At 39.7% G+C, this 25,530-nt stretch overlaps 1 protein-coding gene across 1 annotated transcript in view; it reads right to left on the minus strand.

Moving 5' to 3' along the window:
- The window catches only part of MPP3 (membrane palmitoylated protein 3), a 93,867-nt gene that overhangs the window by 59,563 nt on the left and 8,774 nt on the right, over window positions 1-25,530 (minus strand). Inside the window, exons 2-5 of the mRNA XM_032235848.1 lie at window positions 21,900-22,005; window positions 20,103-20,221; window positions 16,402-16,479; window positions 14,232-14,312 (exon numbers count right to left, since the gene is read on the minus strand). Coding sequence (XP_032091739.1) covers window positions 14,232-14,312; window positions 16,402-16,479; window positions 20,103-20,221; window positions 21,900-21,924 — 303 coding nt within the window. The 5' untranslated portion in view covers window positions 21,925-22,005. The remainder of the gene's footprint in view (window positions 1-14,231; window positions 14,313-16,401; window positions 16,480-20,102; window positions 20,222-21,899; window positions 22,006-25,530) is intronic.

Raw genomic sequence — 25,530 nt, forward strand, 5'->3', positions numbered from 1 at the left:
GATCAAGATTAGGCAGCAAGAATATAGAGTCCGCGCTTTTGCGGATGATTTGGTCATAATATTGGAACAACCGCAGGAATCCAGTATGGTTTTAATGAATACGATTAATCAATATGGTCAAGTGTCTGGCTTTAAAATAAACTTAGGAAAAACCAAAATATTAGCTATAAATATGAATATTAAACAAAAGGAAGAATTAGGAGTGATGCTGGGATGTGAGGTAGTTAAAAAAGTCAAATATCTTGGAGTTAACATTTTAACTTCAAATGGGAAATTATATAAGCATAATTATGAACCACTTTGGCATAGCATACAGACAGAGATGAAAAAATGGGAGAAATTGCACTTATCTTTGCTGGGCAGGATAGCGGCAGTGAAAATGAACATTTTACCAAAATTTTTATTTCTTTTCCAAATGTTACCTATACTTAAAAAAGATGCGAACCTTTTAGAATGGCAGAAGGGTATCAACAAATTTGTGTGGGCAGGAAAGAAGCCGAGGGTAAAGATGAAAATAATGCAAGATGTACGCGAGAGAGGAGGATTGAAACTACCTAATTTAAAACTATATTATGATGCAGTGGCATTATCTGTAATTAGTGATTGGATTCATTTAACCAATGATAGAATATTGAACATTGAGGGACACGATCTGGTATTTGGTTGGCATGCTTACCTGTTATTCAACAAAAAATTGGATAAGAACTTTAAAAGTCATATTTTGAGAAATGCTTTATTGCGGGTTTGGAAGAAATACCAATATAAATTAAATGACAAGATACCCATGTGGGCAATTCCTAGACATGCAATTGAAAATATGAATACAGCACAAAAACAGGATAGATTTACTTACAGACAGCTTCTTACCTCGGAAAGGGGGGTATTACAATTAAAATCTTTAGAGGTATTAAAAGAGGAGAAGGTAGTTCAAACATGGTTCCAGTATGGGCAATTACAGGCTAGGTGGAAAATAGATCAAAAAATTGGCTTTATTCAAGTTGAGGATAATTTGTTTAAACAAATAAGAGATCAAAGCTTAATGCATATAAAGAGGATATATAATGTATTAATACAGATGGATTCGGAAACAGAATTAGTTAAAGATTGTATGATAAAATGGGCTCAAAATATTGAGGAACCAATAATGTTGGATACATGGGAAAGAATTTGGGTAAGAAATGTGAAATTTACACAAGCTCAAAATCTGAGAGAAAATTTTTACAAGATGTTTTATAGATGGCATTTAGATCCTAAAAAGTTGGCTTCTATGTATCCGAATGTACAGCCTAAATGTTGGAGGTGTGGTTCTCTCGATGCTACATATTATCATATATGGTGGACCTGCCAAAAGGTTAAGGCATTTTGGATAAAAATATGGTGGGTCATGCACAATGTTTTTAAAAAAAGGATAAAGTTTAGTCCTCAGTTATTTTTACTAGGTATATGTACTGATTTTACAATGGTAGAGACCAATTTGATTCTGCACCTGATAACTGCAGCAAGACTGTTGGTGGCGCAATATTGGAAGAAGGAAGACTTGCCTACAATCCAAGAATGGACATTGAAAGTAACAAACTTAGCTGAAATGGCTAAAATATCGGCATATCTCAAAGATCATTCAAATGAGAGATATAAACGAGACTGGAAAAAATGGATTGACTATATACAAAATAAATACGGGACTAAGAAATTCCAGTTAGCCTATGCTTAAGATCAGAAATGATTTAAACTGTTAAAAGTTAGTTCAGTAAGAAGAAGCTAAGTTCAATCTAGAATGTCATTAATTTCTTTATTTCTTTTTTCTCAATAGATTTTAGACTGTGTTAGTTAAAAATCCATACCGTGTACGGGTTCTGGGAAGTCGGGGGGGGAAGGAGGAGGGGGGATGGGGGGGGTGGAGGGAGGGAGGGGTACACACAACAAAAAAAATTGTATTTCAATGTCTTAATGATTGACAAATGATGACATATTTGTGTTTGTTTTTTTTAAAGAAAAATAAAAAAGTTCTCTTAAAAAAAAAAAAAAGAAAGAAATAATGTAATCCAGACCTCAATATCTTCATGATATTGATGCCAGACTGTTATTCCACTAAAACACAAATACTATGCTTTTTGTTTAATGATTTGATGGTTTGTACATGGTTTTTGGATTCAGGAATTTGTTTAATAAAATTTTTTGTTTCTTTTTCCAAGCCATTCTCTCGCCTTATCATCTTGTCCAATAAAATTTGTCGGACATCTGTCATTTATTAGCAGACAACATTACTGACATTGTTGATACTGTGCCTATTAATTTCTGACTCAGTTTTTCAAAAGTATTTTGAAAACTTAATACCTTCAGTATTTTACATTTTGTAGGCTTGCATTTTTCCTCTAAACTAATCTTCTTCTAGTGTCCAATTTTTGTTTTACTACCCTTGCCAAAAATGTTATGCTTTTCAAAAACCAAAACAGATCTATTCCCCACAGGAAGCTGATTATTCTTTATACTTAATTCCAACGTCTCATTGCAGTTTCAGTATTCCAAAATTACTTAAGATTGTTATTCCATTTATAACTTTCTAAGATCAAAATCTTATTTGGCTGTTTATTTCAGGGTTTTTTTAAAAAAAAATTCTTAGTCTTATGATTAATATTCCTTTTGTTCAGAATTGAAGATAAGCTGATCCAATTTTTCAATTTTTCCAAATTTGTTGTTTGAAAAGTCTCTAAAAGCTTTACAATGATTAATAGACAATTTCTGAAAATGATTAGAAAGTGATGTTTGCAAACCTAATATCCTTTAAAAATTTATTCCCCAGTTGCAACCAATATTGTTGATCCCATCCTCTCCTAATGCTGAAACACACAAAAAATTGAAAACTCCTCCTTTGGTCTTCTTGAGAGAAGCAACTATCCGGATCACACATGGAAATGAGCCATCCTCTTCTTTTCCAGAGATGATCCACGGAACAGGTCTTCTCACCAGTTCCTTGGTTTCTGACACAGTTGTTGGCTTTGCTTTCACAGAACCATCTTCAGTTTGACATACTTCCTCCCAGGAAATGCAAATGTCAACTGGTATCAACTTACAATTTGCACTAAATCAAGTATTGCATTATTCAAACTTGTACTAATTGCAACCTGCCTGTACAGTGTTAATGCTGCATTGTGCTTATGTCAAAATCTGTTTTCACTGGAGAATCTTAACTCACTCTGCTTTGTAGCACCTCGTATCTGATCCTAGCAATTTGTTAGCATGATTAGGAAACCCCATGGGCTTGAGAGTCAGCTAGTTCGTAGGCCCTTGTGGGCTGTGGTTTTCAGTTACTGTCAATTGGGTTTTTAACCTCAGCTCTCCTTACAGTTTTTCTTATGCTGCTTTGATGGCATTTTGTTATCTGTTGTTAGTTTTCTGGTATTGAGTGAGGTGAGCAGCCATACACATAAAATCAAATCAATAATTAACTCAAATATCATATTGTTGATATGTCGTCAATAGCATCTTAGTTAACAACTAATTTACCACCCTTGCCAAAAATGGCAATCACCGATTGGCTACAAAGCTATCTAACTCACACATAAATATACATGTCAGTGCTTGTAGCTTCCCATTCTGAAAAATAGTGGTGTTTTTCAAATTTGATACCTTTAAATATGTGGACTTCAACTCTCAGAATTTCCCAGCCGGCAAATAATTTTCAGAGTTGAAATCCACCCAGTGTAAAATTATGAAGTTGAAAAAAACTAATCTAAAGTCATTTAACAAAATAAACTAGAATAATCTTCACTGCGCTTTAGATTTAGAAGTGTTAAGAGCTGGCAAGACTTGTCTTTTGAATTCACCTGCCCTGATTAAAAAATTAAGCCATACTTTGAGCACAGTATTCAATCCCAGTATTAATTCACTGCCTGCAACAGTTGTTTGGATGACACAATCACTTAATTATAAACTGATAAGTTTGATCACTTAGATACCACAACCAATTGGGGCACAATGGCTTGCAGATGAGTTTCAAAATAAGATATCTAATCATAGTTGGTCGTTTAAGTTGGCTGCTGGGTGAGCTCATATTCAAAAATAGCAAAACATTATAGTTTATTTAACTAAAAAAAGGATAGCTCTGCTTTATATCAAACCCAACAACAATTGGCTCTTGCTGAAGACACAAGAATAAATACTACATATTACAAGTATCCTAGGGTTATTCAAGGTGTCACACAAACATGCAGAAACCAATCAATTTTGGAAATATCCTTATTTACCATAACTGTATAAATACCCACATGTGAATAAGTGTTTTCATCTGGCTGGCTGCTATGAGAATAGAATGCTAGATCAGATGGATAATAAAAAGCATATTCTTATTTTTGCTTTCAGGAAGAAACACTAAAACCTAAACTCTTTCTAATCGAGTCTTTCTAATCTCCCTCAATCTTTAGCAAAATAAGGCAATACAGATATCTGTGATCATGATTAAAAATCATTTCTCTACAGGATACTTGAAGGGATAACTTTCTGATTTGCATGATGCATATGTTTGTGCAAAAAAAAACCCCATAGACTGTCTTTGAATTCAAATACTCTTCTTCATTCCTCTTAAATTGTTTTTTTCTCTTGTTCTTCTTGCATGTTTTATAAGATCCGAGATAAATCTAAAAAGAACACAATCCTTCTGCTTGCAAAGCAGTATTAAATATTTCATACAATGGATCCAAGCTGGCAGTCAGCCACATAGCTACAATGGAGCCCATTTTTCCACATTTCAAGAAAATACAGCAATCTCAGAACAAATAAATATACAGTGATGCCCGGAAGAAAGAGATAGGCTAGGCAGCAACCATGCAGTTGTACACCATTAAAAAAAGTACAAGAGTGAATGCTAAAATTGAATAAGCTAGTGAACTTCTGTCAAGAAATATAAAAATTCCTATATCAACAGTATTTTAGGTTATATTAATAAGAGTCTCACAGACCGAACAAGCTGCAGCATCACAAAATTTTGCATGCACTTCTGTTTAGTCAAGGCTTCAAAGTTGTTCCAAAAATATTACAATCTAAAAGTTGACAATACTGGTGGAAAAAGAAGGCAAAGGGAGAAAAGGAAAGCTGAATACAAGGTTGTATACTTCAAGGAAAAATAGATTTTCAGAATTATAGACAGAGAAATCCTTTCCCCACCTATTTCCTAATTATTTTAAATTTGAGATATTGGGGACTTTATGTGTGAATGTCTACGTGCCAAGCAAGCCTGGAAATCCTACTAATCCTTGTTGCCAAAGAGCTTTAAAAAAAAAAAAAGGTAATAACCTGTTTTTAAAAGGCCATGGTGTTTATTTTTATCCATTCCACCTTCTGTTCAGCAGAATGTATAGTAGTTTGCTGGCCATTTCTGAATCGAAAAACCCATTTCCACTGGATATAATAGAAAGAAATAATTGGAGAGAGGGGAGGGTTCACACATTTGTTCTCTGTTTGTCCAAAGTAGCCCTCAAACAGTTCCAAACATTTCTGTTCTCTTCTTTCTTCCCTGGGATTTCAGCAGCTAGGTTGGCACATCACACTAACCTTAAATCCAGGGTAACAAAAATATAATTGCTGTATTTACTTAAGATACAATGCCTAAGCAAATAAGCATGTTAATGTGATGGCTTAGTTTACACAACACACGAAGATAATAGGAGGTTTTCTGCAAGATGCTAACCAAAAACCACCCAACCCCATTTTTAATGTACTGTGGAAATCCAGTTACTGTGTACTTGCTGGCAAACTCAAAACACATTCTGCACTCTCAATAGAGGACAGTTTTCTAGCATTCAGTGCCAACCTTTGCTTTCTGTCCTGTTGGGGCCACAGGGGCATAGTTTGTGATCTGATGATATCATAGAAAAAGGTAGGGCCAAATGCTCCACATGTTTTGGGGAATACTGAAGTGTCATTAATTAATATTTAATAGTATCGTGGTCACATGAAGTATTAGCAATAGCAGTAGACTTATATACCGCTTCATAGGCCTTCAGGCCTCTCTAAGCGGTTTACAGAGAGTCAGCATATTGCCCCCAACAATCTGGGTCCTCATTTTACCCACCTCGGAAGGATGGAAGGCTGAGTCAACCCTGAGCCGGTGAGATTTGAACCGCTGACCTGCTGATCTGGCAGTAGCCTGCAGTGCTGCATTTAACCACTGCGCCACCTTGGCTCTAGTTCCATCTTATAAGTTCCATCTTATACTGCTTCAGTAAGACCACACCTGGAATACTGCATTCATGTTTCGTCACTATGATACCCCAAAAAATGTTGAAACTTTAGAAAGGATTCAGAGAAGAGCAACAAGGAAGATTGGGGATGGAGGCGCTGGAAGTTAAAACATACAATGAACAGTTGCAGGAAATGAGTATGTCTAACTTAACAAAGAGAAGGACTAGGGGTGACATGATAGCAGTCTTCCAATATCGGAGGGGATGTCACAGAGAAGAGAGTCAACTTCTTCTCCAAAGTACCTGAAGGTACGACAAGAGGTAATAAATGGAAACTTAACTACAAGTGATCCAATCTAGAATTAAGGAAAATATGCTCTCAGTGAGAACATTATTAATCAGTGGAAGAGCTTGCCTTCAGAAGTTGTGGGTGCTCCATCTCTGGAGATTTTCAAGAAGAGACTGGATAGCCATTTGTCTAGAATGGCATAGGGTCTCCAGCTTGGGCAGGGGTTTGGACTTTTCCTCAAAGGGAAATTTCTGCAGCTTGCCAATGTGTGGCTGAAGCAGGAACAAAGTGATCCAGGCAAGAGAGCACTGTTTTCATAGGAAGCTGGAAGAAAACTTTCCATGCCAGACATTCAATGTTGCATAGAGAATTCTGTGGACAATCGGCAACTTACTAGTCTCTACAGTCCACGCCTTATGACCACCCATTTAATGATTATTCAAAGTCACAACAGTGCTAGAAAAAGTGACTTACAATAAGCCCTCATACTTAACAACTGTCGGAGTGTCACCATCGTCACATGATCAAAATTCAGGCACTTGTTAACAGGCATTTGTTTATCATGGTCCCAGGGTCACATGATCACCATCTGAGACTTCCCAGACAGCTTCACACAAGGAAAATCAATGGGAAAAATCATGGTGATTTAGTTAAAAAAGAAAAAAAAAGATGATAAAATTGGCGCAACTCCCTTAAGGACAAAAGTCCCATCCCAATTGTGATCATAAGTTGAGGACTACTGTAATTGGCCTGGAGCAGGACTGTCCCTTCGCCCAGCTGCAAGTTCTCCTCTTCTTTGGTCATTTCTGTTCTGGCTGTCAGAAAGAACTGAACCTCATCATACCCGCCTGTTCTTTTCCTTTTCTTAGTTTTGCCCGGAGGAATACTGATCTCATGAAAGATCAACAGTGCATACATAAGGAATTGATATTCCCATCAGTATACAAATCAAAGGGCTCTGTAGGAGTCCCATGGGAGATCAAAGACAGAGAGGAAGAAAAGCCTAGGAGGAGAAGGGAGGCTGTCTGCCACGGTTGGCTAAGTCTGCACAGAACGTAGTCAGCACACCTGAATACATTCATCCGTGTTACATCCCCTGTGTTTTCAAAGGGTTCCATTCCCGTGAGTATCACTTGCTGACAGTAGACATTTTGGAAAGAAAACGATTGGGAAAGAGAGGACTGTGAACTTTGAAAGGCAGAGGCACTGCACCAAATAAACTGACTGCTGGAAGCCAGTCTGTTCGGTGCAGACTAGCCGCGGCATAATAAGGAATGATGGAGAAGGGAAGGAGAAGGTAAATATTCTCAGCACCTTGTCCCAGCCAAAAGCGTTGGAGAGCCTTTGCTCACAGAACTGAGAAACGTGCAAGGAAAAGGGGCAGTGGGAGGACTCCCAATGCTTGCAACGAGAGATGACCGTTGTTTTCTGTGTTTTTATACAGCTCAGAACTTTGGATCTCCTTGTCTGCTCCAAAGCACTGCTTTTCTCCAGCCCATAGATTCATTCACCGCATAGAAAATAACATCTTTTGCAGTAGCTCTTCTGGCCTCACGGCACAGGTACAATAAACAGACTGCCATTTACAGGCAGTGGTTTTGGGAAGTGATATGGTGTCCTTCTGTCTCAGGGATGGTGTGGGGAAGCACCTTCATGAGGGTTAAATTAGAACCAGGCTTAGGTATCTAAGCAAAGTTCATTCATTATAAATGCAATAATCCTCATTCAGGATGAAGATCTTCTCCTACAAAATCTAAGTACCTTCCCCTCTCTATTCAGTATGCATGTTCCAAGGTTTTAAACCCACAATTATTTTTAGCAGATTGGTTATCAGGGCTTCTCAAATTTTTCTATTGTCATGACCTGAAATAGTTCTCTGTTCCCTGACTGGTTGATTTAAATATCTCCTTTCTCTAAAAAGCACTAAAAGCCAAAAAAAAAAAAAGAGTCAAAGGAGGTGGTCCTTCCCCCCGCGCCACCCCCACCCACCCCCAGGATGCCGTGGCCTGCCTGTGGCTCATGAACCCCAGGATACCCATTTTTGCAGTTTATGGGTCTTATGTAAACATATACTTTTTATATTTCAGATAAATACAGCTGCATAATTACATACGTCTGCCACCCACTCCCATCCCCAGCCAAGTGGAGAAGAGCTCTTCATTGGGTGTATTAAATGTAATCCCTCTTAATTTTCAATTCTTTTGTGCGCAGGCTTTCTTTTAAACTAGTAGATTCTGAATTTATAATAGACCTCTGCAATTCGAGTGCCTTTGTCTTCTGTTTCTTAGTCAGTAAAAGTTATTAAAACACTCTCATTAAAACCCTGTTTATTATCTGAATATTCAAATCTAATGGGAAGGAAAGGAAAATGTTCCCTTCTGGAATCGGAGAATGAAGTTCTGATATGATAACAAGAGGGAACAACTATTCCTGTTACAGAGAGAGAGAATCTGAACCTGAGAAGCGAAGAGTTTAAATACATATCAACAAGGTTGCAGGGGGAGGTAAGTAAAATTGCAGGTTAGCAAAGGATGAAAAAAAAAACCCCAAAGCTTAGCAGCTTTCAGTTCCTATCATCGGAGCACGTGCAAAGTGCATTTTATGCTTTAAAAAAAAGCTTTCGTGCCCATCATCCCTCCTTTCCCTATTCATCTTCTGAAGTAGAGTAAGTTATTAAAAGCTTTATTTTACTTTTCTACCATGCAAGATATTAAAGACCCAGAATAAAAACCTTAGGGGATAACTATATTGCAGAATTCAGGATAGAATTACCCATTAACCTTAAGGAGCACTAAAAAGCATTTTTTGAGGGGGAGGGAAATCTCAGCCAGGATGGCTTTAATATGAATAGCAAGATATGGCCTGAGCATGGAGTCATACATTCCTATGTCTTTCTCACTACTAGAAAATCAGCAGGAATGCAGATAAATGGATCTGTAGGGCAGACCTCCAACATTTAGGAATGTCAAAAAGACAAGATAGCAGATGCAGTGTTGCAATTCAGTCCTGCTTATTTTGTAAGCATTGTCATGTGCCATAAAAAGGGAAGCATTCGCAGCCACCATTTAAGCCCCACACATGGATCTTGGTATCTGGGAACCCTGAGAAAGCTGCCAGTGCATGACTCCCTGCTCATGGTGTGGAGCTTCCCATAGCTGGGTGGCTGGAGAAAAGCCGACCTCCTCTCTGGAATATTCTCCTGAATATTTGCCTGGCATAAATGCTGTCATCTTTCTGGTGTCAGGCGCTGCCGATTGTATTTTTCCCCAACACAAACCTCCTATGGCCTACAGGCCCAGAGTCACAAGTTGCTCTTTACTCCTCTCTTCTTATGGCTAGCCCTTCTGTAGTAGCCAAAGTGAAGCAGCCATTTCAGGCAACCACAGCTAGAACCTTAGCAACTTTAACATGTATGACTTCAACATCCAAATTTCCTAGCCAGCATGTGTCTTGGTTTCCTTGGGGAGGGATGGGCAATCTGAACCTACTGGCACATCCCTCGTCCATCCCAGCGCAGCATTTCCATGTTCCAAAAGTGAGTATAGCTGAACATTTCAGTCCCATCTTTATTCTGGAGGGTTAGGAAAATGTTTGGGGAATGCAACAGATGCCTTACAGCTTACAGAAGCATAAAGCATCCTTAAAAACCTTGAACCCCTTAAACTTAAGCCAAATGTTCCCGGGGGGACATTTCTAGAAGCTCTTTGCCTGGGATTTGACTGTAAATCCAAGAGGTCCTGATACATCGTTTTTTAGATCCACCTAGACTAGGCTGGACAGAAATCTCAGAGATAGCGGGGCAGCAAATTAAGAATGAAACCATACAAATCAGTTGATTTGCTGCTGCCACAAAAAAGTGCAAATGAGGTAGTCCTCAACTTATGAGGACTGAGCCCAAATTTCTGTTACTAAGCAAGACAATCAGTGGTGGGATTTTAAAAAAAATTACTACCAGTTCTGTGGGCGTGGCTTGTTGGGCATGGCTTGGTGAGAGTGACAGGGGAAGGATACCGTAAAATCTCCATTCCCACCCGATCAGCAGGGACTCGGGAGGCAGAGAATAGATGGGGGCGGGGGCAGTCAGAGGTGGTATTTACCAGTTCTCCGAACTAGTCAACATTTCCACTACCGATTCTCCAGAACTGGTCAAAACCTGCTGAATACCACCTCTGAAGACAATGGTTAAGTAGGTTTTGCCCCAGTTTATGACCTTGCCCCAGTTGTTAAACGAATCACTGCAGTTGTTCATGGCAGTTTAGTGCATCTGGCCTCCCCATTGATTTTGCTTGTCAGAGGATCCCAATCACACAACCCCCTAGATCAGTGTTTCTCAACCTTGGCAACTTGAAGATGTCCGGACTTCAACTCCCAGAATTCCCCAGCCAGCATTTGTTGGCTGGGGAATTCTGGGAGTTGAAGTCCGGACATCTTCAAGTTGCCAAGGTTGAGAAACTCTGCCCTAGATATTACAACCATCATAAATATATGCTGGTTGCCAAGGGTCAGAATTTTGATCATATGATCATAGGGATGCTGCAATGGTCATAAGTGTGAAAAATAGTCATGAGCAATGTTCCCTCTAATTTTTTTTCAGTGTGAGCGGAAAAGTATAGTGTGTGAGCTGCACAGTTTCATGCCTGAGCACCTAAGAGAGCCACAGTTTGAACTGCTGTCGCGTCTGCTGGACATTTGCGCAACCTTCCAAGCGTCAAGCGCCAATTGCGAGCGAGGTTTCAGCCCGATGAATGCCAGACATGAAAAGTGCCACTCAAACACTATACTTTTCCGCTCACCCTGAAAAAAAAAGGCTCTCTGCTCAGCTTTTAGATTGTTAGACTGGCTAGAGGGAGACATGGCACCAACAGGGTCCTGGGTCCTGGCATTTTGCAGGCAACCTGTCCTCTCACATTCCTTTGGAATGCAACCCATCACATTTGAATTAGATTTTGCCAATTATCCTATTAAAAGATAACGCTATTATTCTAAAATATGACTAACTCAATATTAAAAACTGTAAATATGTAATGCTGATAAATAATAGCAGTAATTGTTATTTAGTATGATTAAAATCAGTATTGATATATCAATATAATATCTATCAAAATTGACAATAAACACTAAAATAACAATACAAATATATAATGTGGAATATAAATGTAATAAATATAATATATAAATGCAACATAAGTGTAATAAAATAATTTATCATGAAACTCTCCCCCTTTAAAGTAGTAAGATCAATTAAATAGTCTAGCAAGTTTGGACAATATGCTATATGTTATCTTACTTAAGAATATATATACCTCAGAATCAGATACAACATCCACATCATTTCCAACTGAGTCAATAAAATCATATGCCATGCCAAAACTATTTGAAATAAAGATATGAAATTAATCAAGTATTGCATTTATTTTTCAAAATGAATGTACAATTTTTTTTATTATTTAAGTTTTGTACCCTATCTTTTCTAACTAACATTAACTTTAAAAAGATGTTACATCAGACTACAATACAAGTAATTAAATGAAGACTAAAATAAGTGTTTTGGCATATTGAGCTTTTTATATTTCTTTCTTATATTGCTTCCTTAGTTGAGAACTTGCTCCTCAGCTTACTTACGCATTAACTGTTTGTTGCTTTTATGGTTTATTCATTCACTGCTCCATCTTTAGTTTTTTTCACAGGGGGCAGGGCTTCCTTCCTTCCTTCCCCCCCCTCCCTCCCTCCCTCTCTCCCTCTCTCTCTCTCTCTCTCTCTCACACACACACACATGTTCTTTGGGGGGGGTTGAATTACTCCGCCTCACTGCGCAAAGTCGGCTCAGCATGTGTTTGGCCCCCACTTATGCCGAATCAAATCCGCGGCCAGCGGGACCAGGGGGTTGCATTTCAAAGCCGCCAGTCCTCTTGCTTCTTCTCCTTCACCGGCAAAGCTCCCGCTGGCGCCCCCGCCCATGGCAGCGGCGGTGGTGCCTCCCCCTCCGCTCGGAGCACCTCAGCTGGGCTCTGGGTTACCCCTGCCGTCGCCTCCACCTCCGCCACTTTCCTACTAGCTCCCGCGGCCTCAAAAGCACGGCAGAGGAGGAAGGGGGAGGGATAACACGGGAGCCAGCACAGGTGCTCCGCGTGAAGGGAGAGGGACCACTGCCACTGCCATGGGCGGGGGCGCCAGCGGGAGCTTTGCCGGTGAAGGAGAAGAAGCAAGAGGACTGGCGGCTCATCAAAACAAGTCTGGGGAGGTCCTTTGTGGGCAGCCAGTTCTAGCCGCCTGCAAAGGACATCCCCACGTTTGCTTTGGTAGAAATCTCTGCGCGGCAGTTAGAAACTGCTGCGCGGGGCTTTCTTTTTACGTGCGCGGCCGCGCAGGCGCGCACCTTAGAGGGAACAGTGGTCATGAGTCACTTTTTCAGGGCTATTGCAACCTTGAACAGTCACCAAATGAATGGTCATAAGTTGAGGACTACCTGTAATCTGATATTTAAAACTCAGCCTCTTTCTCACACACCCTACTACAAAAATGGATTCCTGGCATGATGATCTATGGACTCTCTCGCTCCCCAAATTGAAAAAAGAAGTAGCTTTCTCTGACATAGCTCCTGCAGATCCCATATAGGGGTCGAAGGGATGCCTGAAGTAAACAAGATCAAGCACCTCCTCTTAGATCCTTCCCTTTCATTGAAAAATTGATACAAGTAAAGATGGAGGCTATTTGAGGGTAGGGTAACGGCACCGTTTCACTCTAGAAATAATTTCCCCACTACAAAATGGGAACATATAATGGGCATAAGGAATCGTCTGGAGGAACAAGAGGAAGAACTGCAACCAACAACAGCAAGATAAAAGAAATTGGAGTCTTGGCCAGAAGTGTAATTTGAGTAAGCATCTTAGACATGAAGCTCACTATTTCTCATGAAGAAAAAGGGAAGCAGGGAGGAAGGAAAGCGGAAGCCCATTCAGACTGTTATTAAAACTTTGTAATAAAAGTAATATTAGCTTGCATGTCTTTGGTTTCCACATTTGGTCAATTTCAGTGGTCTCCAATTTTTTTGGCTCTGTTGACCACAGGCAGTGATGGTGGTGGTGGAGAGATGTAATCATTTTGCACACTCACCCACTGCTTGCATGGCCATAGTGTAGTATCGGGCATTGGACCAGGGATGGGGACCTCTGATCTATTTGACAGAAGGATGGATGGATGGATGGATGGATGGATGGATGGATGGATGGATGGATGGATGGATGGACGGATGCATGGATGAATACACCAAGAGATTTATCAATCTACGTTGCAAAAATCTGGATAGGCAATAGTTGTCAGCAAAGAATTAAATGTTTCAGTGTCTCTTTGTTGCCTTCTTGTGGTCACTTTTGCAGCCCCAGAGCTGACATTCCTAATAAAATAGACCATGAGCATAATTATCATTCTCAACCAATCCTTTGATGCCCATACTATGTGCCAAATATTAATTCCAAACGATTTCTTTATGGCTAAATACTGTAAGCATTTTATTCTTTATCCATTCTCACTGACTAGCAATCCCATCCTCACAGCAGGCAGAGGATAAAAAAAAACAACTTCTGAAAATCCTGTGACATTGTGCAGCAGGAATCAGTTTTAGCCTGTTACATGTTAAGTGGTGGCAAATGTCTAAAACCGATAAAAATAAGATGACTAAAGCCACAGTTCTCACTCGCAATACCCAAAGGACCTGAATGCTTGCACCAGCAGCCCTTCCTTCAGCTACAGATAAGAAAGCCTTTTACCCTGAGATGAGGAGTTGAGAGCAGCTGAAGCAGTTCCTTTTCATCATTATTCATTGGTGCAGTCTGCAATTCTTCCATTACCTTAATAAAAAGAAAAAGAAAAAAGACAGAAATTCATACACAAACAAAACAGACCAGACAACAAACGCTTTTCTGATCATACATCCAGCGATTTGTTTGCTAATTTTAGGATCACACTCTAGAAAAGAACATACATCCAGAGAAGAAGCCCTAAAATGTATTAGCATTACAGAAAAACAGAGCTGGAAAGGCCATGGGAGATCTTCTAGTCCAACCCTTGTATCATCCTACAAACATACATAAAATTAAAAAGGACCAGAGAAACACAATGGAGCTGACTTGTACCAAATATTGGAAGCAGGCCTACTGCAGTAAAGCAATTACTTCCAGCAATCTCCATTTATAAATGTTTCACTAATATTCTAAGAATACCAAAGCCCAGAAACCAAGAATGACATACTGGGGTTCTTCTAAGCCAGGGGTGTCAAACTCAATTTCATTGAGGGCCGCATCAGGGTTGTGTTTGACCTGGCGGAGGCGGGGGGGGGGCATAGCCAGGATGGGTGTGGCCAGCTCAACATCAGTTTTCAACCACAACGGCTTCCTGCAGCTCTCTCTGCCAATGAAAACAGAGCTTGGTGGGCTGCACACAGCCCTTCCGAGCGCCGTTTTCGCTGGCAGAGGCACCACGGGCCAGTCCTTCACTGTTTCCAGGGTGACTCTGGAGGCCAAATCTAAGCACCTTGTGTTTGACACCTTTGTTCTAAGCAGTTTCCTTTATTGTCCCTCATCTACAGACAGAAACCTTGCCAAACTAAAGAAGACTACTTACTCCATTAAACAAATATTCTGAGAACACCAAAGGAAAAGCTATTTTAACTCTCTCCCACACAAACTTCTCTGTCTTTTGCTACTCTGGCATGCCCTCCCTTCTTCCTTGGAATCCAGACTACGTTCCACCATTAAACTGGTGGGTGATACTGTAGCCCAGCGCTTTACTTCGTGGGTGGGCGATAGCAGCCCAATGCTCCTCTATCTAGAAAAAGGCATAAGTGAACTGAAGGTGGTTGAGTTCATCCTTGAGATCCATAAAGGACAACTGAGAGCAGTTTTACTAGTTTGTCTTTTGATTCACATTTGTTTTGACTAGTCACTTCCCCTCGGCAACCTTAAACACTCAAAGAGCCAGAAAGGCCCTAACCGAAAGCCCCCCCCCCAATTCTGGAGCTAACCGGAAGTCCGGTTCCCCCACCATAGAGTCTATTCCTAGCGCATCCTTTTTGATCTGCTGACTAAGAAGTCCAGTCTCCCACCACCACCACAGAGTCTCCTCCTAGCACAGCATCCTTTTTCCTCTACCTGCCCTAACTGAAAGCCTTATCAATTGTGGAGCCAACTGTGACAGGGAACCACAGCAGAGGGATGAAAGAGCCATATGTAGCTCCAGGACCGTGGGTTGCTGACCCCAGTCCTAGGAAAACCTTTTTTGCAGGGAGACAAAGTCTTTGTACTTCCATGCATTTTGTGAGAGCATTACCACAATATGGTCTCAGAATTTCAAGATAGTCATCCAGTCACAAAAAGGAAAAGAAAATGGCAATGTCTGGATTTACTTCCTGACTGGTAACATCATGTTCAGCCTTGCAGAAGAAAGCAGCATGCTGATATTTTCTGAACATGCAGAATATTTTCTAATGCTGAGTTAAGATACCTCACAAAGAAAGAGCGAAGAAGAATATAACGGACGTACTGTAAATTCTAAGAATTTCCTCCACAGCCAACGCTATTTCACTAACAATTCAGAATAGGCCATTTTGTGGAAGCAATTCAAAACTGGCAAACACCAGAGTGAGAGAGCCCAAAACTATCAACTGTGCATCAGTTCCTCTAAGTTGTGCCATCTAGCAATTTCCTCCAGCCCTAATATTAAGGCAGTGATCCAGAGTGATCTCCCACATTATGCCATTTGAGGTGAAAAGGATCACCACCAAATCTTTCATTCTGCAACCGCACAGCTGTCCTCTAAACAATGTTTTTCAGCCTTGGCAAGTTTAACACTGCAAAATTGGAGTTCAGAGAAAAAAATGGCAAATTAAAGATAACTCTTCATTCTGTTTCCGTCCCTTTGCCCTTTCCCAGATGAACTTACATCTTCAGCGAGAGCAGAGGCACTATGCAGTACTGGGACCGGACTGTGTTGTTCATAATGGCACAATTTTTCATGAATCTGAAACAGAGAACAGACAATATACACATGTACAAAACATCCAGTGGTTGCAGCTATCTAGGAAACAGACTCTTTCAAGACAATGATTTGCTTCAATCAAATGAAATATCCAACATGTGAGACTGTGGAAAAGAAAAGCTTGCTCCAATTTCTCATTTTAATCTCAGACAATCAGTTTTGGGAATCTATATGCTGGCTAGAACATAACAGTTTTTTTAAAAAAAAATCTATGTGGCTAAAGCAGCATCTGCTGCCTGATGGCTCTTGCAATTTTTATTTTCATAGCACAGGATGCTTGAGGGCTGAGATGGCAGGACTGAAAACGAAAACTCTGGGAGGTGGGAAAGCAGCAGATGCCAGGCTGGCCAGATGTTATGGGAGTGGGAGGAGGGATCCCCTCTCTAACACTCAGTGCCTCTTTGAAAACAAGAAAAAAAAAACATATTCTGTCCCCAAAGGCAAAGATTTTATGGTGTGAATAATCCTCCAGAGCCTCAGAGTTTCTCCCTGAGTTATGAGTTTCCATGTATTTATTTATTTGTGATTTTTAAAAGTAATACAGAAAAATTAGTAACATATAAGAACTGGCCACTTTCTGAACTGCAACCACCTGAAAACATCTGTACAAAAAAACATCTGTACAAAAGTTCGGGTGCCTCAACTCCTCATTAAAAGGATTGTGAAATTCCCAAAATTCCCAGATTTTTTACCAGACTATAATCTCATATATGCTAATCAGGGAGATAAACATTTGGTCACGCATTTGGCCAATCCCATATTAGTTCTATTCTTTGAATATTGATTACATTCCTTGAACTTCACATACTACACTGTTAGATTTCTCACGAGTCCTTCAGTCTTTTCCCTGGGCATTCCTTGGGCATGCCATGAATTTAATATTTTGTTTTATGAAGGAACAAATACGTAATTTGGCTTCTGTGGATTACACGAAGAATTATAGGAACTATGGACTGTTGGTATAGCATACAATAGTCCCCAGAAGGTTGCACACAATTTCTTAGCCAAACTCATCATTGTTGAGACAGAACAAGTTGCCTTCTGGGTATTCTCTGATTGCCCACAATCTGCACTATTGCAATCATCTTATGAATGGACTGGATCCCATGCTATGACTACTGTTTCACAGGAAACCTACAGCATACTTCCCAGTTCCAAATTGGACTAACAGTTTGAAAAAATTGACATCTCCTGTAACAATTCATCACCCATAACCCATAACGTATAAAGAATTATACGTTTCTTAAAGAAGAACTATGCACTGTTGGTACAGCATAAAAACCAACAATAGGGATTGATGCTTCAGAAACAGAATTCATGTACTTGTATTTCTTTTGAAATGTGTTTTGGAGGAAATGTGTTTCCTCCAAAAGTGTTTCTGTCAATTGTTATTAACTGAAAATACAGTCTCCCAAGTTCTGCAGAGATTAACAAACAAAATCTATACATTATAGTGTTTTTCTTTCCTTTCAAAGTGTGAGCAAAGACCTTGAATGCAAGCTTTATTATCAAGCTTATTTCAAAGAGATTCAATGTGTTTGTTTGTTTAAAAAAAAGAAGACACTTTCACAAGTAGATGCATTTACAGCAAGATACAATTGGTTTAAAAACAGGAATTTGAGCACAATTATTTGTGGGCTAAAATGCTACCCCTCTAAATCTAAATTGTTGTTTTTGCTTTGCATATTTAACTCCAACTCACCAGGATGCTAAACTGCAAATTTAGAATAGTACAAACTCTTCCATTTGATGAAACAGCTATAATGTTATAGCCTTGTAAACAACTTCCATGAACTTTTGATCTTACAAACCTTGTTTACCAAACTTGGCCAAAACAGACAAAATCTAGCTATACTGCATCCTGGTGCACATGCATAGATATTTTATATACATTTTATATAAATTTTACATTCAGATATTCCTTGGCTTACAACCTGTGGCTTAGCCACCATTAGAAATTATGACAGATCCTGAAAAAGTTCCAATGGCCACCCCTTCCCTACAGCCACATGGCCAGACTTTCAAAACTCAGCAACTAGCCCACATTTACAGGGTCCTCTTTATCACCATCTAATTCACTTAACCACCACTGCAAAAAAAAAAAGGGGTGTGTGTCATGTGATGGCCCAATTAACAAATATGATGACTTTCAACCATAATCGTAAGTTCTAGTTAAGGATTATATATAAACATGTCAGTTTACATATGTGTAAAATGTATAAACATAAAACACACATGCAAAAAGGCCCACCTGGATTTAACAGACACTCTCATTTAATAGGCATCCCCTCCTCCCATTAGCCATTAAACCTTCCATTTAATTAGCATCTTTAAATCAAGAATTATTTCACTGACAAACTTTTATTCTTTCCATCTGATATGCTAACAAAACATCTATGTGATTAGAACCAGAGGAATGATAAGAAAAAAAGCAATTGACTAGCTTCTCTTAATGTTTCATTCCTCTCAATTGCATTTTCCTTTTCATTCGTGAATAATACATTTGTTTTCAGGAGTCCAAGTTTCACTATTTTCAATTAAACCCCAGCTTTCTATGCCCACAACTTAAAGTGTTTTCCATCCAATTGACAAGTTATTTTCAGCAATTCTATCATGTGTGTGGGGCAAAAACACCAGCAAGTATCAAGGTTGTCAAATTTCAATCAGATTGGATTAAGTATTCTTTTTTTACAAGAAAAGTTAAATAGCCGTAGCCTTTTATTTAAGCAGAACTCCAAATTGGTTTCTTCCCCATCATTTGCGGGGGGGGGGGTAATAACTTGTCCATGCTGTTGTAAATCATTTCAATTTCTCGACTCTTCAGAAAATGTTACTTCCCATTCATGGTCATAAGAAACCAAAGAATTATCCCATGTTTTGTTTTCCAAATATTTCCAAATCCAATGCATATAATCACTTGTGCATTCAAGCAGTAAATTGTATGTTGTGAAGTGGAAAGGTTTGCATTATTCATCTTTCACTGATTACATCCTAAGAATATCAGAAGAGCTTTAGACCAACTAAAGCTGTTTCTCCAGGGTTCATCAGAAACTTCTACAGGGATGGGATAGGGGTAAAAAACAAACAAACCCACAAATAGATAGTGACAACAGGATAATTGAGGCCTGGACACTCATGGACACTCATGTGATGCTCAATTGAGGGCTTGAGCATCCTGCGAGGGCTTTAATTATGCTGCTATCTTGATTCCTATTACCACTACCCCATATTTTGCTTATTACAGTCAATAGGCCACAAAGAAAAGACAACACCATATTCTAAAAGTCTGATAGATTCTGGCACTTAGTTTCCACCACTTTCTTATTACACCATTGGACCCTAAGTTACGTAAAATCTTTACTATTAATAAGCAAGCAAAAGGCTACGGCTTGGGTGAAAACTCAAAGTAGGCGAAGCCAAGTACCTTTGAGGAGCTGTGGAATGTATGTTGTCGGAGTTCACAAAACTTTGTGTGTGCTCAGAAACATGCACTGTAGCATATTCACACATCAAGTTGTCCAGTTTTGGGCCCCAAGTTTGAATATCAGGCAAAGAGGAAAACTAGGAAGCTAACAGAAAGATTTTCTCTACAGAAAAATATTTACTTTCATTAAGCAGCTGAGGCTTCTCTCACTAAAAATGTCTCTCAGGAATACCATCTCCTCCTTATGATTGGAGTCAGGCCTCAGCTGTGAGGTCAGGAGGGCAAGCGTCTCATGCAAACCTAAAGAATCAATATAAAAGGGACTGGTCAGAATGCCCATGATCAAATTGTAAAATAGCATTTTACAGAAGTTTAATCTGTCCCAAAGAAGGACTTTACAATATCCCTTTGAAATATCAGCTGAAAGCCAGAAAATTGGAAGAAAGAAATCCCTTAAAGCAAAACTCAAAGTTGCAACCTTGAAATGTCTGGATTTCAACTCTCAGAATTCCTTAGTTTATTTTTCACATTTCTGATGGAGATTCCAGTTAGAGTTCCAAATCCAAATTTTAATTTATTGGTCTAGACCAGTGGTCTCCAACCTTGGCAACTTTAAGACCTGTGGACTTCAACTCCCAGAGTTCCTCAGCCAGCTTTGCTTGAAGTCCACAGGTCTTAAAGTTGCCAAGGTTGGAGACCACTGGTCTAGACCATCCAGGTCTGGTGCTAGGTTGTTCTCTATCTTTTTTTTCTTCTCTCTCCCATCAGCCAAAACAACAACACTGACGTTAGAAAAGATACTCTCCATCCTGAGGCTATTCTTAGAATTCCATCTCTTCAGGAAAACTGCTTAGCATGTTCTGCTATTATTTTGGTACCCAGGCTTTCAAGATTCCTTTTATTTGTAGATTGTGCATCTTTTATTCATCAATCCATAAGATTGTTTTTAGTAACCAATTCTAGCCGCTTCACTTATCTGATCACTTTTATCCCATTTTTTGTATATGTAAGTTCAGAGCTCTACATCAGAAAGATCAGAATCAAAATGGGACAGATAAAGGGAAAAAGGAAGGATTAGTTGAAAACTATTCCAAATCTGTGTAAATGGCTTCTTACAATGAGAGTGACTTATCTCAAGGAGAATTAGCCTTAAGCACCATGTACATCCTTGAATGCTGGATATCAGCTGGAAAAGCAAACTAGAGTCGAGAAAATTCTCGACTAAGAATTCATTATTCTTAGAATAGTTATTAGTAACTTCTTGATCCCATGCAATACCATGGGTACCAAAATATAAACATTTTTTTTAAAGTGAAGCAAATAAAACAAAAATCAATTAATTGTATTTATTTTACCCTGGAAGTTACTATCTGGTGTAGAGTTTTGCAAACTTGAGAATTTCAAGATCTGTGAATTTCAACTCCCAGAATTCCCAAAGCAGTTTCGCTGGCTGCAGAATTCTGGGAGTTGAAGTTCACACATTTTAAAGTTCCAAGTTTGAAAAACACTAGTGGCATGCAGTGATGTATTAACCACTAAGCAGACTAAGCATGTGCTTAGGGCACCTGGATCAAGGAGGCACCACAAAGTGGTGCGCGCTGTAGTCTACCGCGGTTTTGGCGTGCCACGAGTTGTACTAGCCATACCTCAGGGCCACCAGATCAGGGGAAACTGACTTATAATCTGAAAAAGAAATGGCCAAAGAATACTGCTTTTTCTTTGTGTTTCACATTTTATTATCAGTTTACTGAGATTAGGTTTCCTTTTGTTGTTGATACATTAGCTTTGTTTTTTTTATTATCAGCTTATTTTAAACTGTTGCATGAGTTCAGATCAGTAAATAAATAGCACTAGAAACTGGCTTATCTTTAAAGGCTTCTGAACCTCCAGTCCCATGTAAGATCATTCTAGAAAACCACATTTTCTAAAACATAAACCAAGAATGACATCATGATTAAGGTAGCAGAAATTCTATTACCTGAATCTTCAGATAGGACGGGCATGGTATGTTTCTTGCTCACTACCTATAGATCCACGTGTTTAATCCACCTTCAACAGCTATAATTTCCACACCAACAGAATGCCTAGAATCAAAGAAAAAAACAACACTGTGGGGTTTTTTTTGACAGTTTGAAAGTATGTTAAAATACGTGCTTTCTAAAGCCAATTACAGAGAGAATTATCTCTAATTTGGTTATTGTATGGCTTCATTGCCTCTGATGTTTGAAGCAATTATGAATAATGGTTGGTAGAAAAAAGATAAATTGATCCAAACTGAAAGAAAGGATGGAAGCGATCAGAAGACACTCACTTAATTGTGGAGACAAAGATCTGCATTAAAAATGGGTAAATCCATCTGAATTCAGTATACAGTAAATAAGTTCCACATCTGCAACTTAATGCAAACATGTAATTTCATGACCTTTCCAGGAGAATCTCACTCCTATCATGAAAAGGAATCCTGGCCCAATGAGGCTTTCATCTTAAGCAGCAGCTCTCAACCCTGAGCAACTTTAATAAGTCTGGCTTTCAGCTCCCAGAATTCATCTTTTTAAAGCTGCTGAGTTTGAGAAGTACTAAAAGTCTTCCTCTGCACTCCTACCCATCACAACCTTTCTATTCCTCATCTAGTATTATCAATTTCATAACAAGGTTAAAAGGTTCAAGGTTCATTTTATTTACATGCCACCCTATTCCCGGGGGGACTCAGGGCGGCGCACAAACCCAAGGAGGGGGAGGGAAACACAAGAACTACAACAAAAAGTACAGGGAATTTAAAACAACCAACAGCCACACGATTCGAGAGAGGAAGGGAACTCATCGACCCCAGGCCTGCCAACACAGCCAGGTTTTAACGGCTTTTCGGAAGGCCTGGAGAGAGGTGAGGGTCCGAATCTCTGCGGGGAGCTCGTTCCAAAGGGCCGGAGCCGCCACAGAGAAGGCCCTCCCCCGGGTAGTAGCCAGATGACATTGGCTAGTAGACGGAACCCGGAGGAGGCCTAATCTGTGTGATCTAATGGGTCTTTGGGAGGTAATTGGCAGCAGGCGGTCTCTCAAGTACCCAGGTCCAATACCATGAAGGGCTTTATAAGTGACGACTAGCACCTTGAAGCGTATCCGGAGACCAATTGGTAACCAGTGCAGCTCGCGGAGGATAGGTGTAACGTGGGTGTACCGAGGTGCATCCACAATTGCTCGTGTGGCTGCATTCTGGACGAGCTGGAGTCTCCGAATGCTCTTCAAGGGCTGCCCCAACAAGCCCCCTTCATGGATTGGCTTGTACAACAAAACATAGCAGAGTTCATTTCAATGTATGGTTTAGTAAAAAAAATGCTGTTAATTTAAAATAAAACAATGAAATATTCCAGTTTTCCTCTAGCCAAATTGGAAAGCAGGGTAGTCCACAAATCTTAGACAAGGCACATTGGCAGGCAATGTTTTGCTCTGCACTAAACAGGTGCAGCTGTTATTGATCAAGCTGTGTTCCTCAGTTAGCATAAGCACCCTTTCCCAAAACTGCACTTTTTATCATTGAGGGGGGAAATAGTTTCCTTTTCAATGTGGGACCCCTGCAATTTGGTAAATTAAGCATCATCTACTTATCCAAAAGACATTTCCCACTCTCGGTATATATTTACTGAACAATCTGATGAAAGAAAAGCAAGTTGCAATAGACATACTATCTAATAAATAGGCTCCATTCATTGCACACCCAGCTACGTGGAAATAAGATCTGCTGGATTTAAAGCTATCTCACACTGAGTATACCAACTACGTTAAGCCACAATGTGGTTGGCTTCATTTTGATTTACCATCTTAACTAAAATCAGCCATTGTCACTTGCAAACCATTGTGTACAGAAATAAATGACATTGCACTTAGAGGCTGGCTGTCTTTTTAATTCTGTGGCTTTGGATATGAATTAATATATATTTCCCTTTATTTATATAAATAACTCAAGACAGCAAGCAGATCTAATATTCATTCCTCTTCCTATTTTTCCCACAACAACCCTGTTAGATGAGTTGGTCTGAGAGAGATTGACTGACCCAAGGTAACCTACCGGCTTTCATGCTCATGGTGGGACTAGAATTCACAAGTCTCCTGGCATGTAGCCTGGCATATAAACACTAGTCCTGTAATGATCTGACTGGAATAAGCAGGACCAATTATTTAACTATTTTGGGGGTGCAGGTAGGGGAATATTTAAAAGTTTTGTCCATTAACTTTCTCTGATAGGAAAAATCAGTCCATTTGGGAGGGAGATAGGATTTGGGAGAGGGGAGTATAAAATAATGGCTCTTGACCTTCTGCAAGTGTTAAGGCACTATGTTATACTGGAAAATGCTATCCAAATTCATGACATTTCATTAAAATGTTGACATGAGGGTGTTCCGGACTATAAAAGGGGTGTTGAAAAATCTTGGATAATAATCTATCTCTGGATAAGGACAGTCCCCCCCGCCCTGCAGAAGCAAGCCCATATAAATACTTGTTTCTTAAGTCCTTGTCTTCAAGATTCAGTTTCTTATCTGTTTACCTAGAAATAGCTGCAACTCAAAGGATATTGAGCTGTCCCTTTTGCATAGTGTAAAAGAACTGCTGTGCCAGCTGTGCTCCTGGATTGACTAGTGATCCTCACCATCTTGACGAACCATTCCCCCCCCCACAATCTATTTAATATTACTTATTCAACAGGGTGTTCTTCACCCATGTCACTATAGAGCACAGGGTGGGGTGTCACGAGTGCTTACCAGAGTCGTTGGAGAAGAAAAAGAAATCTCTACTCCTTCCTAAAAGTTAAAGGTATATGCTAGTCGTTCCTGACTCTAGGGGGTGGTGCTCATCTCCATTTCAAAGCCGAAGAGCCAGCGCTGTCCAAAGTTGTCTCTGTGATCGTGTGGCCGGCATGACTAAATGCCAAAGGTGCACGGAACCCTGTTACCTTCCCACCAAAGGTGGTCCCTATTTTTCTACTTGCATTTTTACATGTTTTCGAACTGCTAGGTTGGCAGAAACTGGGACAAGTAATGAGAGCTCACTCCGTTACGCAGTGCTAGGGATTCAAATCACTGAACTGCCGACCTTTCTGATTGACAAGCTCAGTGTCTTAGCTACCGAGCCACCATGTCCTTCCTACAGCTGGTTAAATCCATTTGAGATAATTGGCCAGGGCTTTAAAGAAACCACATGCTGTGCAGAAGTTTATGAAGTGAAGAAAGAAAGTTCTGCACATTTGTTTTCATGTCTCAGCCTTCTCATCAGTTACAACACACTACTGTAAACTATGTGAAAATGGGATTGGGTAGTCTATGATTCATCAGGTTGTTGGCCACTCGCCATATTAACATAGTGTGGGAATTTCATTGTGAGTCATAATTCCTTTTGTTTGGCTATAGCATGCTTATGGGAACGCAGTAATTAAATTCTGTTTACCCTGGTTTTCAGTTTAGAATGCTGTATGCACCACCGCTGGACTTGTAAAGTGTGGCAGTTGTGAACAGAGGTTGAATAACAATAATACTGTTGTGCTGCACTCTTGTCCATGAGTCATTGCCCTGATGACTATCTTGTGATGAGACAACAACAGTAGCACTGACTGTCAACCT

This window comes from Thamnophis elegans, chromosome Z (genome assembly GCF_009769535.1).
Source record: "Thamnophis elegans isolate rThaEle1 chromosome Z, rThaEle1.pri, whole genome shotgun sequence".
Lineage (NCBI taxonomy): Eukaryota > Metazoa > Chordata > Lepidosauria > Squamata > Colubridae > Thamnophis > Thamnophis elegans.